The 12,143-nt window shown below is 48.0% G+C and overlaps 1 protein-coding gene across 1 annotated transcript in view; it reads right to left on the bottom strand.

Annotated features, from left to right (window-relative positions):
* LRRC75A (leucine rich repeat containing 75A) overlaps positions 1 to 12,143 on the bottom strand; it is a 96,439-nt gene that overhangs the window by 58,417 nt on the left and 25,879 nt on the right. Inside the window, exon 2 of the mRNA XM_009645147.2 lies at positions 3,411 to 3,539. Within this exon, the coding sequence (XP_009643442.1) occupies positions 3,411 to 3,539 (129 nt within the window). The remainder of the gene's footprint in view (positions 1 to 3,410; positions 3,540 to 12,143) is intronic.

The following is a 12,143-nucleotide window of genomic DNA, read 5'->3' as shown; positions in this document are numbered from 1 at the left end:
TATTTTTACGAGGAGCACAGAGCACACGCTTGGCCATGGCTCACCATTAGTCTCCCAGGGCAAAATGTGGAGGAGAAACCAGCTTAGTCACAACACTTTGGAAAAGGGTAACCTCAGTGGGGGAACAGGGCCTCTCTGGCTGGAAACACGCCCGTCAAAATAGGTTTCTCCAGTTTCCCATCTCATTGCCCCACGGGAGAGGAGAGAGGAAAGGATCTTATTCTCCATAAGAGAAGGGAAAGGGATATACTGGTATCCTTGCGTGGATTTAGCTACGCAGCACAGGGATGTGTCTGCATCTTGAGCTCATGCTGTAGACATGGGACATCCAGCCTCAGCCTGGAGATGGAGATCTGGGTCCCTGATGTCCCCAAGCCATGGTCTGCACACTGCTGTGCTCACTCCACCCTTCCCAACACAGTTTATTGAGTGTAGAGAGTTTTATGAAGCACTTCCAGAGCCAGTTTCTCACCGTAGCCCAGGCAGACACACCCCGAGCATCACCATGGCTTTTCTTCAGCGAAATTAAAGGAGTCTTTAAATATTTCAAACAAGCAATTTCCCTCATTTTTAAATAGAGGTGGAGGGTATTATTAAGTAAAACATCCACAAGAAACAGCAGTGAATGCCTCTATCCCTTCATACGCTCTTACAGGAAATTAAAGACCCATTTTAGCAGTAGCTACAGGAGAGCAATGCCTCCAGCTCCCAGCTCAGACCCCTGCCCTATCGCACTCGACACACCACACCTACGGACAGTCCCTTCCCAAGAAGAGCTTAAAAATGCCACATGCAAATCAAGAGGAGGCATGAGATGGGCAAACACCTTGCAGCTCAGCAGCAGAGATGAGAACAGATGAGCTAGCTCCAAGTTTGCTGTCTCCAGAAGGGAAAAACGAACACACGCACCCCCGCCCCCCAACAAAACCTAAGGATGCAGAGGGTAACAACTCTGCTCTTGGCAGAAATTCAGAGGCCTGATGAGCTCACTGGGACCTGCTAGGAGATACATGCATCCCCTTCAGGAACATCCAAAAAATATATGGGGTTTACCACACAATCCCCAATGGGGGCTGGGTCTCCCTGAGACATGGCTGTGACATTGGTGGTGCTGCCCTCCAGGAGGGCTGCAGGAAGGGCTGCACCCCACTACATCATGGGATGGACCCACAAGCATCAGGTACGCACCCCGCCTGGGGCATTTGCACCTCTCCTCCCCACTCCAGGTTACATCAGCATATGAAGCCTTACGTGCAGTAATGAACCTGGATGATTGATGCCATGGCGCTGCTCCAGGCAGCTCTTTCCCAAGGACAAAAAGGCATGGGAAGAGTTTGGAGGATAGGGAAGGAGAGTGTTGGGAATAACATGGCCTGGGAGGTGGTTGCTGGCGGCCCTCAAACAGAGCTTCCATCACATCTGCAAGCATGACCAGAGCCAAACACAGTTTATGGGGGTGGAAGAGCTTCCTTTTTGCTCAAAGTGAACTTTTTGGTGGCTTATTGGTTCCAGACAGCAAGTTCAGGGAAGCCATGCAGCTCCCACACTCCCAGGGAAGCTGTTTCAATGAAGATGTCCCATCAGAAAGCTCTGCAAACCGTCCTTCAGGCTTACCAGACAACATCACTCAGCCTCTTCCTACAATTCACATCTTTTGTTGTAAATGCAACCTTAATTCCTGACAAACAACATGCAGGAGAGAAGAAAAACAACCATGATAGATGAGCCTTCAGCTCCCCACCACACTTTGCCCTGTACCAGATAAGGAGAAGCATAGAGACATCTCTTTAGGAGGAAGCCCATTCCTGGGAGTTTCAACAGGATTCGAAGGAGCATCACCAACTACAGCTCCTGCTCACCCTACAGCCTGCACAGTGCTGTGCAGAAGAAAGGCATTTCCTCTGGAGGTGCAGATCTTAGACGCTTGCAACTGATTCATCTTTGGTGCACAGAACGTCATCGTGACTGTAGTGCCAGGACACGTCACACCGATTTAGCAGAGCTGTGCCATCCTCCCAAAATTACAGGTAGGGAACTGCAGCACAGGAGGAGGACTAAGAGCTCAACAATCCCCAGAGGTCTGATGCCACCTACATCTCCTGTGATCACCATCTGGTAGCTTTTGGTCTTCTCTCTTACCCATCCTTCCTCCTCATCCAGCCTGTTTTGAGAGATCAGACATTTCATACCTATCTAAGCCTCTGCTGCTCTGCAAATCAGACACCAACAATATCTCCTATATAAAAGAAAGCCTGGGGAAGGAAATCTTAATTATCCAAACAGCCAGTGGCCACCACACAAAGTCACATTTACCATGGAAGGGAAGGGACCCAGCCTGGGATTTTCAAAAGCCCTTATGCTGCTACAGCTGCCAGTGACCAAATGGGGCTGAGACTTTTAAAAGCCGACATCTGCCTGGGGCTGTGCTCACAGAGAAACCTGCTCATGCCAGAGCTCCCAAACTGCTCTTTTTTGGGAACCTGGCCTTGAAGGCACAGCCAAGGATTCTCTCGTCATTTGGGGTCATGATAAATATCGCACAAGGACGAATAATGGTCTGTTATCCTTGGAAGGTTTTTAAAGCAGAAAGAAAAAGTGGCAGAAACCAGAAATCATTTGCAAACCAAAGTGCTAACAGCCAAAGTTAGGGGTTGGACTAGATGACCACAAGAAGGACATGGAACTGTTGGAGCGGGTCCAGAGGAGGGCTACAAAAATTATCCGAGGGCTGGAGCACCTCTCTTATGAGGACAGGCTGAGAGAGTTGGGCTTGTTCAGCCTGGAGAAGAGAAGGCTGTGGGCAGACCTGATTGCGGCCTTTCAGTACCTAAAGGGGGCCTATAGGAAAGAGGGGGAAAATCTTTTTAGTAGGGCCAGCTGTGACAGGACAAGGGGTAATGTTTTAAACTAAACCAGGGTAGGTTTAGACTAGATATAAGGAAGAAATTCTTTACAATGAGGATGGTGAAACACTGGAACAGGTTGCCCAGAGATGTAGTGGAGGCCCCATCCCTGGGAACATTCAAGGCCAGGTTGGACGGGGCTCTGAGCAACCTGACCTAGTTAGTGGTGTCCTTGCTCACTGCAGGGGGGTTGGACTAGATGACCTCTAGGGGTCCCTTCCAGACCAAAACATTCTATGATTCTATGATACCTCTAAAGGTCCTTTACAACCCAAAATGTTCTATGATTCTATGATTAGGTGAACGTCACTTGGTCATCTGGAAAGGCTGATACTGTGCAGTCAAACCACGACTTCTGAGCAGGTCCTTCTCTGTCCAAAGACACACAAGCACAGCAGCAACCAACAGGCTTTTTCCCTGGAACTCAGAGGTAAGCTCCATGCTCCCAGCAGAATGGTTTCCCAAGTCAGCACAGTTATAAAGGTGTGATGAGACCATGGTACCTACCGGTTTGGGGCAGTGGATGTATCTAGCAAGGCTGATGATCAAGTCATGAGTGATTGGATCCACCAGGTTTCGAAAGCTGGCATATCGATAGAGGACATCATCCAGAGAGGTTGACTCCATTCCCAAATCCTGCAGAAAACAGGGTAATGGAGCAATATGAGATGTGCTACAAAAGTCAGCGCTAGCATGGATCTTAAAATTAGCCCACGTTGGTGGTTCCCATAAAGAACCAAGAAGAAGGCAACCCCCACCACCCCCCAACACAAGGGAGGGACACATGAGCATGTTGCCCTGGGGAAAGCTGCACTCCTGTGCTTTATCTGCTCTGCAAGGAGGCGTTTGGGCTGCAGGATGAACACGCTCCTGCCTCTCACAAGCCATAAATCCACGGAGTAAACAGTGTGCTTGCAACAAGGTAAAATAAAAAATTACTCCAGTGAACGTGACAGCTTGATCAGCATGAAACTGGAATTGGAGAATAAATATATCATAGACATGCTCTAGGTCTGCTGTGCACAGGGAGGAAGGAATGAGCCTAAAATTGCAGGAAGGGAAAGTTTTTGGGGGGTTTTGGGAAGAGCTGGACTAGATTGCCTGGGGAAGGGGTGGAGGCTCTGTCATTGGAGACCGGACAAGGATGTGTCAGGAACAGTTCAGATCGAGCTGATCCTGCCCTAGGGATGGATCAGACCTCCTGAGGTCCCCTCCAAGACTATTTTCTAAGATTTTCAATCCTTAGACATAATAATTTGAGGAATTTTGGCAGAAAACTCATCAGTATATTACATGTGTTAGAGCACAGGGACAAGGAGGGGAAGGGTTATATCTAGTCTGCTCCTTTTACTTCAAATATTTTATCTCCACTGCAGCCGATCAGGGGACAGGACAGCTCTCCTCTCAGATGAGCATGTGTTGCAGCGAGGTCCACAAGCCACCCCATAGGATAACCCTGTGCCAGAGTGGGTTCCTCAGGGATACGTGCCTCACAGGTCTCATCCAACACCAGAGCTCCAGGAGAGCTGGGCTCATTAGGTTGGACATTAGGAAAAATTTTTTCACCCAAAGGGCTGTCAAGCACTGGAAGGGGCTGCCCAAGGAAGCAGTCAAGTCCCCATCCCTGGAGGTATTTAAAAGCCGGGGAGACAAGGTGCTTAGGCACAGGGTTTAGTGGTGGGATGGCAGGGTTAGGTTAACAGTTGGACTTGATGATCTTAAAGGGCTTTTCCAATCTAAACGATTCTATCATTCATTTTCCAGCCCTGCCTTATTGAGTGAGCTTGAGCAAGTCATTTCCCTTTTGCCTTTTATTTTTGACAGGAATAAGATGGTTTGTATTTCTTTTCAATGGCATGCTTTCACTTTTAAATAGCAAAGCCCAGAAGCAGCCTCCTCTACTCAGGATGGATGGGATTTAGCAAAATGAAGACCCATGGGTCCTACTGCATTCCAGGAAACTCATCTTTCCTTTGGGTAACGTGTTCACCTTCCCATAGCAGAGACATCACCACACCTACCCCAAGGCATTTGCTTGCCAGATGACCTCTACAAGACCCAGTGGGCAGAGACAGATCCACACTGAGACCTGCCTGCCACCCTACCATGCATTTTGGCAGAGCCCCTACTCTGCCAAAACAATGTGGAAGTGGTTGTTTGACAGACAACACCCGATAGAGGATGTGTAACTGGGTAAGAAAGAACTGGCCACCAGCATTGCATCAGTGTAAACGCTTATGTAGGAAGCCACAACCTCTGGTCCTTCAAGCCCTCACTGGCAACGGGAGCTGGGTTTGTAAGCTGGTGGGCTGGTCCAGCTCCAAGTGTCTACTCCTGCTTCTTGAACCAAAACACAGCAGAAATGAGGGATCATTTCAACTATCCACTAAAAAACAGGCAATGATAAATTCCTTGTATCTGTATCTCCATTAGCACTGAGGAAAATGACTTCTGACCCCCAAGAACAGCCATGCTGGAGACAGAGACTTGTCCACAACCGCGTCAGTCTGGCTGAGTGATTCAATTAAAAAAAATAAATAAATAAAATTGAAAAGTGTCAGACAGCACAGGGCTGGGACCATCTCATTCACCATCATCTTGCAAAAAGCAGTTGACGCTCTTTTTATTTACAGTTTTGACTAACAACGTGTTATTTATTGAGCATATTGCACTTCTGCCGAACTTGTCATGTGAGGACATTAGAGCATCTCATGAACGCAAATTGCACTTACCACCCACAGCCACAAGTCCTCACATTTAGAAGCAATGCATTTAAGAGGGAGGCATCACACAGAGACGTTATCTGCCTTACAGAGCCAAGCAGAGCAGCCCAGCGAGATGTTAAGCCCTGCAGATGTGTGAAGGGCGTTCATCTCAACCCTGTGCTACAGTCAAAGCACCGCAGCTCCCAGCCCTTGCAGTATAAATGGATTTTTTGTCCAAACAAATGGAAGTGCAGTAGGGTTGGATATAGCTGTTGTGGTAGGAAATCAAAAAAAATCAACAGGGCAGTATGAAAGCAGCTTAAAAAAAAAAAAAAAAAAAAAAAAAAAATGAGGGGGGGGGGGGAAGAGAAGATAATCACAGACCTGAGTAACCTCCCTTTGCACATGTACACATGGATAAAGACCAGGCAGAAAAACAGAAATACAACTCAGGAGCTTCAATTATCAGACATTCATTATATGAATGTCATATCTTCAGACCCAGGGCACAGACGGGGACAGAAACCTGTGGCTGAGGGTGGGGACTGTCCCCTAAATCCTGGCAACACTTTGCAATTTGATCAGCTTAGGTGTGTGTTAAAAACCCTGAGACAGCCTCAGCTGCTCTGGGGTTGCAGTCTACAGCTCACTACTGACAGCCACACACGCAATTCGTTAATAATTTACGTGAAAAAGTTCCCTTTCTCCTGCCCCCAGTGTTTTAATACAGCAAATCCAAGCCAACACCACCTTGGCATCCTGCAATATATCAGAGCCTGTCCTGAGGCCAGAGATGATCCAGCCCCACCGAACCGCGTGGGAAGGCACGTTGTTTGTATGGGCTGATGCTCTGTGACTTCAGACAGGCTGAAAATGATCATCTTCACTTCAAAAAAAAAAAAAAATATTCCATCTTCAGACACTGTCTGTAGCAGTCAGAGGGTGCAATTACAGCTCATGCCAGAAACGAGGCGGCAAGTCTCCAGCGTACTAGTTTCCTTGTTATTTTTAGGGGCATCACCGCAGCGCTGACTGAGTTAACACCGGCTTTGCTGACGCTTTGACTGCAAACATGCCATTTGGTAAAAAAGAGCCAAGGCAGTTAAAAACCACACGTGTAGGGGGCTGTTCTTCCTTTGTTGGGAGGACCAAAAAAGACCAAAACAACAAATCCAACCGGCCACAAAACCCAACCGGCCAACGCGCCTGCTGATTGCAAACATGCCTAGTTTGAAAAATAAAGAGGCTGAACCAATTTATGATCCATCTCAAGGCTTCTGCCAAGTTGGCACTTAAAAAAAAAAAAAGAATTAATTTCAGTGTTGAGATCTAGAGCGAAGATGAGGGTGTGCGCTGTTCTCCCCAGGAGCGGCACTGTGACGGCCAGGCCAGCCCACCAAGGCTGCTCTGGCATGGTTGCATTTAATTAGGCTGGAAAAACTGATTCCTGTGTTCAAGACCATCTTCCTCCTCATGTATTTTGGCACCCCATGGATCCACAGGCGACTGCGCAGAATTGTGTGGCTTCAGGAGCTCGGGCTCCTTTAGAAGAGGAAAAAAAGGGAGAAATAGAAATTGTGCAGACAACGTAGGGCAGGGAGATCCTCAAAGCAAACTCCCACTCTTTCAAGGAGAGAAACACCTCTCCTAACAGCAGTGTGGATGTTACCTTCCCAGTCTGGTAGAGCTTGACATTAGGATTAAGAAAACATCAAGTAAAAGCTGGATTTGGCTCACAGTCATATGGCATCGCTGGCAAACCCCATGCAGTACCGAAGGAGCTGGTTTTGAGGCTTGGTAGAAATAATCCTGCACATGCAGCTCCTGACACGCTGGGATCTTCGAGGATCAAACCAGGCTTAGCATCTTGCCACTTGCCTTTAAGGATCTCAAAAGTCTGTCAATTTTCTCTTTAAGCTAAAATTAAAATGTAGAACCAATAAATCGGAGAATTTCTCCTCCTCTCTCCGGGGAGAGCTTACATTTTTCACATTAAGTATTCCCTCCTCCCTCCTGGTACACATTTTTTATGCACAGATGTCTTTCTCAGCTGCTCCCTAAATCTCTCTGCCACACCAGCATTGTCTCTTCTCCACCACATGTAATATTTTAAAGCCACTCAAAGCTGAAACTTATTCGAGGCCAAGTGATGAGCTCATCTGCAATTTAATAACTTAACACCAGTTCATGCTGTCAGCAGCAAACCACGAATCGCAAGGCTTTGGAGAAAACGCCCAGCATCTGGCTCGAGTCACTTGGGGTTTTTTTTCTTTCAGCATGTTCCCTTTTCCCAGGGGATCTTTACCTGGATAACAAGGGCAACTTTCAATAGGTAGGGTCTAAGGGTTTCAAATGATGGTAGTTATGAGCCAGGCAGGACCATGGCTTTCTTGGTGTAGGCTGCTGCCCCTGAGCCTGTCTTACCAAACCATGCCTATTGCTGAGCACATCAGCTAAAGTCTTGCTTTGCCAGGCAAGACTAAGGAGTAGGGAGAGGAGATCACTTTGGGACTAAGCAGAAAGGCAAGAGTCTTGCTTAATTCATTTTGCTGTGAATCCTCCCTGCTGTCACCTGTACCCTTCCCGCAATTTATCTGACTTCTTTCCAGCCTTAGGAGGCCAAGAGAGCCAAACCACTCTTCAGTCCTTGGGGACGGTTTACCCACTGGAAGGAAAGCTTCCTGCCACCAACTAGTTGCATTCAGTCTGCACAGGAGGAGTCTTCTGCAAATGGAGCAATAAAAAGCTATTAGATTAAAAAAACCAACCAACCAAACCCATGAAGGAATTAGAAATTTAAATCAAAGAATTCCAGCAGAGAAACGTACTGCCTCCCTCCACAGCAGCCAGCGATAGAAACTTCCCAGCTACAGCCATGAAAGGCAAAGAGAACCCAATTATTTTGGAAAAACACCCAGACCAGTGAGACCCCACTCGTCAGTCCTGCTGCCCTGCAGAGCTGATGCTGTGCTGGGTGCCCTCTTCAGCCTGGGTCCCTTTTGCAAGCAACAACCACAGAAACAGCCCTTCCACCCAAAAACCAGTCCAAACTAAGCTCACCATTGGCTTCCCCAGGCCAACACTACACAAGAAATGCCATTTACCGAGTGAAAGAGGAAAAATAAATGCAAGCAAGGCATTTGGGAGCTGTACCCCCAGCTTCTCTCTCCTTAGCGCCAGGTAAAAAAACTTGTTATTCCCCTTCTGCTGCCTGTTAAAAATTGCAGCACGACAAGAGCTAACTGTTGAGCAACCGGCTTTTGAAGCTCCAAGTTGTGTTTCCATGAGACGCAGCATCGTGTAATACTCCCCTAAGCCACAAGGAGCCATCAACAATGGAAGTCAAGCCCATTTTTGCTTATTAAACTATTTATCACTGCAAATTGAATTGCAATTAGAGGAAAATTCAGCAGGTCCACGTGAGAAGTCACATGAGAAAGCAGGTTATGCTGTTGCTGCTTTCATTAACACGGAGAGAATGCAGTTGCCGGCTGCCCAAATGAGGTTACCGTGTAAAATATCACCCCAAGCTCCTGCAATCACAGCGGCTCATAAATATCCTGATAGCTGCTGTCTTGGCCAGCACCTCTTCCAAAACTGTTTCTTATCTCCACTAACACACCAGAAGGACGGGATGTCATCCAGAGAGACCTGGACAGGCTAGAGAGGTGGGCCTGTGTGAACCTCATGAGGTTCAACAAGGCCAAGTGCAAGGTCCTGCACCTGGGTCGGGGTAACCCTCGGTATCAGTACAGGCTGGGGGAAGAAAGGATCGGGAGCAGCCCTGCCGAGAGGGACTTGGGGGTGCTGGTGGATGAAAAGCTGGACATGAGCCGGCAATGTGCGCTGGCAGCCCAGAAGGCCAACCGTACTCTGGGCTGCATCAGGAGAAGCGTGGCCAGCAGGTCGAGGGAGGTGATTCTGCCCCTCTACTCAGCTCTGGTGAGACCTCACCTGGAGTACTGCGTCCAGCTCTGGAGCCCTCAGCACAAGAAGGACATGGAACTGTTGGAGCGGGTCCAGAGGAGGGCCACAACAGTGACAAGACAAGGGGTAATGGTTTTAAACTAAACCAGGGTAGGTTTAGACTAGATATAAGGAAGAAGTTCTTTACAATGAGGGTGGTGAAACACTGGAACAGGTTGCCCAGAGAGGTGGTGGAGGCCCCATCCCTGGAAACATTCAAGGCCAGGTTGGACGGGGCTCTGAGCAGCCTGATCTAGTTAGCGGTGTCCCTGCTCCTGCGGGGGGGTTGGACTAGATGACCTCTAGGGGTCCCTTCCAACCCAAAACATTCTATGATTCTAATAGCCAGGACAGCATAATGAATTTCCAAGCAGAGAGGTTGGTATTATAAACAAGGGTCAGGCATGAAGGAAGAGAAGGATTAATATTGTGGTGCAGCCAATCACCTCCAGCAACTTATCTGGGAAAAATGATTTCCCGAGGTGAGTGTTAGCAATGCGGAGAGGAAGGTCAGCTCAGAGGAACAGGTGTGCGAGATGTGACTCAACAGCGAGCACAGCGTGGGTTGCTCAAAGGCTACGGGGTTCGTTTTCTTGATGCAGGACATATTTAGCTGCTCAACCCCTGTGCCTTGTGAAGTACCCCCTTGAAAACAAGCAAACAAAATATTTCTTGCCTTTGATCTTTAGGATGTTCGACTCCATTGCAAATCCTCCGATGTCTGGTTGACTTATGATGTTAGTAAGCCACTGTAAACCTTGGTATTTGTGGATTTGCCAGCTGCAATCGGCCATGGCTGGCCAACAGCGTCTCAGATCAGCCTCCACCTGTTTTGCACGTGATGAGCCCTCTGGCATTTGCTTCACATCTAATGGGTTTGGTGCTGCTTTACTTTCCTATGAGATAAGACCGAGCAATGTGGAAGTGCATTGCTGGAAAGATTATCTGCCTGGTGCATTTACTGCAGCCCAACAGCTCCAGTCATCCATGTACACCCCCTATAAACCATGCCTTTATACATTGCAATAAGGTGTTTTACACATGCTATGAAGAGCTTAATTCTTAACTGGGTATCCTAAGGAAACAAGGCTGAAACAGTCGTGCTGCCCATCCATCTCCTCCTCTTCCCCAAACAGCTTTTTAACACAGGAACCAGTTTTCACAGGTTGAGAGAGGAGTAAAGCATCCTAAAGGTAATGATGTTCCAACACGTTTGGGGGAAAAAACCAGACCTCAGCAATGCAAAGATGCTTAAGTTTGCACCTTTGAAGAGGACAGGCAGCATTTAGCAGCCACATGTGGCTCAGCTGCAGCCAGGCAGCCGGTGGTGGGACCAGTACGGCTGGATGGGGCATGGCAGAAGGCACCCTGGGAACCTCCAAACAAACCAGCAATTGCTACTGCAAATTTCTATATCTAATCCACCAGAATGGTACAAAAATGGGTTTAAATATGTGGTATGTTTTCTGGTTTAGAGAGTAAATATTGGTTTGGAACCAATGATTGCTCATTCAAGCCTCAAGTAAAGGTGCAGTTAGAGAAGAGAGTCCACATTTCAGGGACGAAGTAAATATTTCCTGGCAGATCGACTCAAATAATAAACAGTGGCAGCTTGAACCCCTTCCAGGAGGCTGGAACTATAGAAACTCTGAGAGACAGATTAATGGGCAGATATATGATGCTGCCATCCAGATAATAAACAACTGCGAATAAGAGATTTGCAGAAGAATGCACTGCATTTATTTTAAACTGCAAGGCAAATGCAATTACCCCAACTGGAGTTTGGCCAGCCCACAGCCAACAGACTTCAGGAAAGTGCCTGTGGATATTTAATGAGAACAGATAGCCTCAGCTACCCATGCCATCTTGATTTACAGAGCTGGTGGGATCCCAGTACAGAAGCAGCTTAGAAACACTATCTGTGGAAGGTGACTCTGGGATTTGCTTTGAACAATTCAAACAATTTAGATCCATCCCTGCCTCTAACACAAGCCTTTGTCTTAAGCTTGCAAAATATTATTCACTCATCCCTTCTAAACCAGCAGGAGCTGCTCACATCCCAGTTTCCCCTTCAAGCCGGTGCATCAATCTGGGGCTCCAGCCCCAAGCCAGGATCCTGCTGGCCACGCAGAGCCTGCACCAGATGGCTTCTGGTGGGACTTGTCACTTTTTCCTCCTGCTCCCCAGATGGATGGGTGACAGCAGCAACCTCCCAGCAACATGCCCCAGCCAGTCTCAACCCTAAGGTGCAAGAGCCTCTTTTGCTCTGCACCAAAACACTCCCAAGGAGAGCGATCCCCCGGGGTCTTCCTCCTGCAAAAGGAAGACGGGGGCAGAAAAACCCACAAGTCTAAGGGCAAGACGTGGAGGAGGCTGTGAGCAAACACAGCCGTTTCTCCAGTTTACCGAAGGCTGAGTGCAAACACCGAAGGGCCACTCTCACGGCCTCCTCACCTCCTGCTAGCCAACTCCACCCACAGCCCACCACATAACATGGCTAAAATTCAAAGGAAAAGGCTAATGTATCAACCCTGCAAGACACCCACCCTATTAACTCTGCTCTTGCTGC

This window comes from Egretta garzetta, unplaced genomic scaffold (genome assembly GCF_000687185.1).
Source record: "Egretta garzetta isolate BGI_Z169 unplaced genomic scaffold, ASM68718v1 scaffold108, whole genome shotgun sequence".
Taxonomy (NCBI): Eukaryota; Metazoa; Chordata; class Aves; order Pelecaniformes; family Ardeidae; genus Egretta; species Egretta garzetta.
Note: the sequence above shows the minus strand (reverse complement) of the source record. Positions and strands in the feature narration are given on the sequence as shown.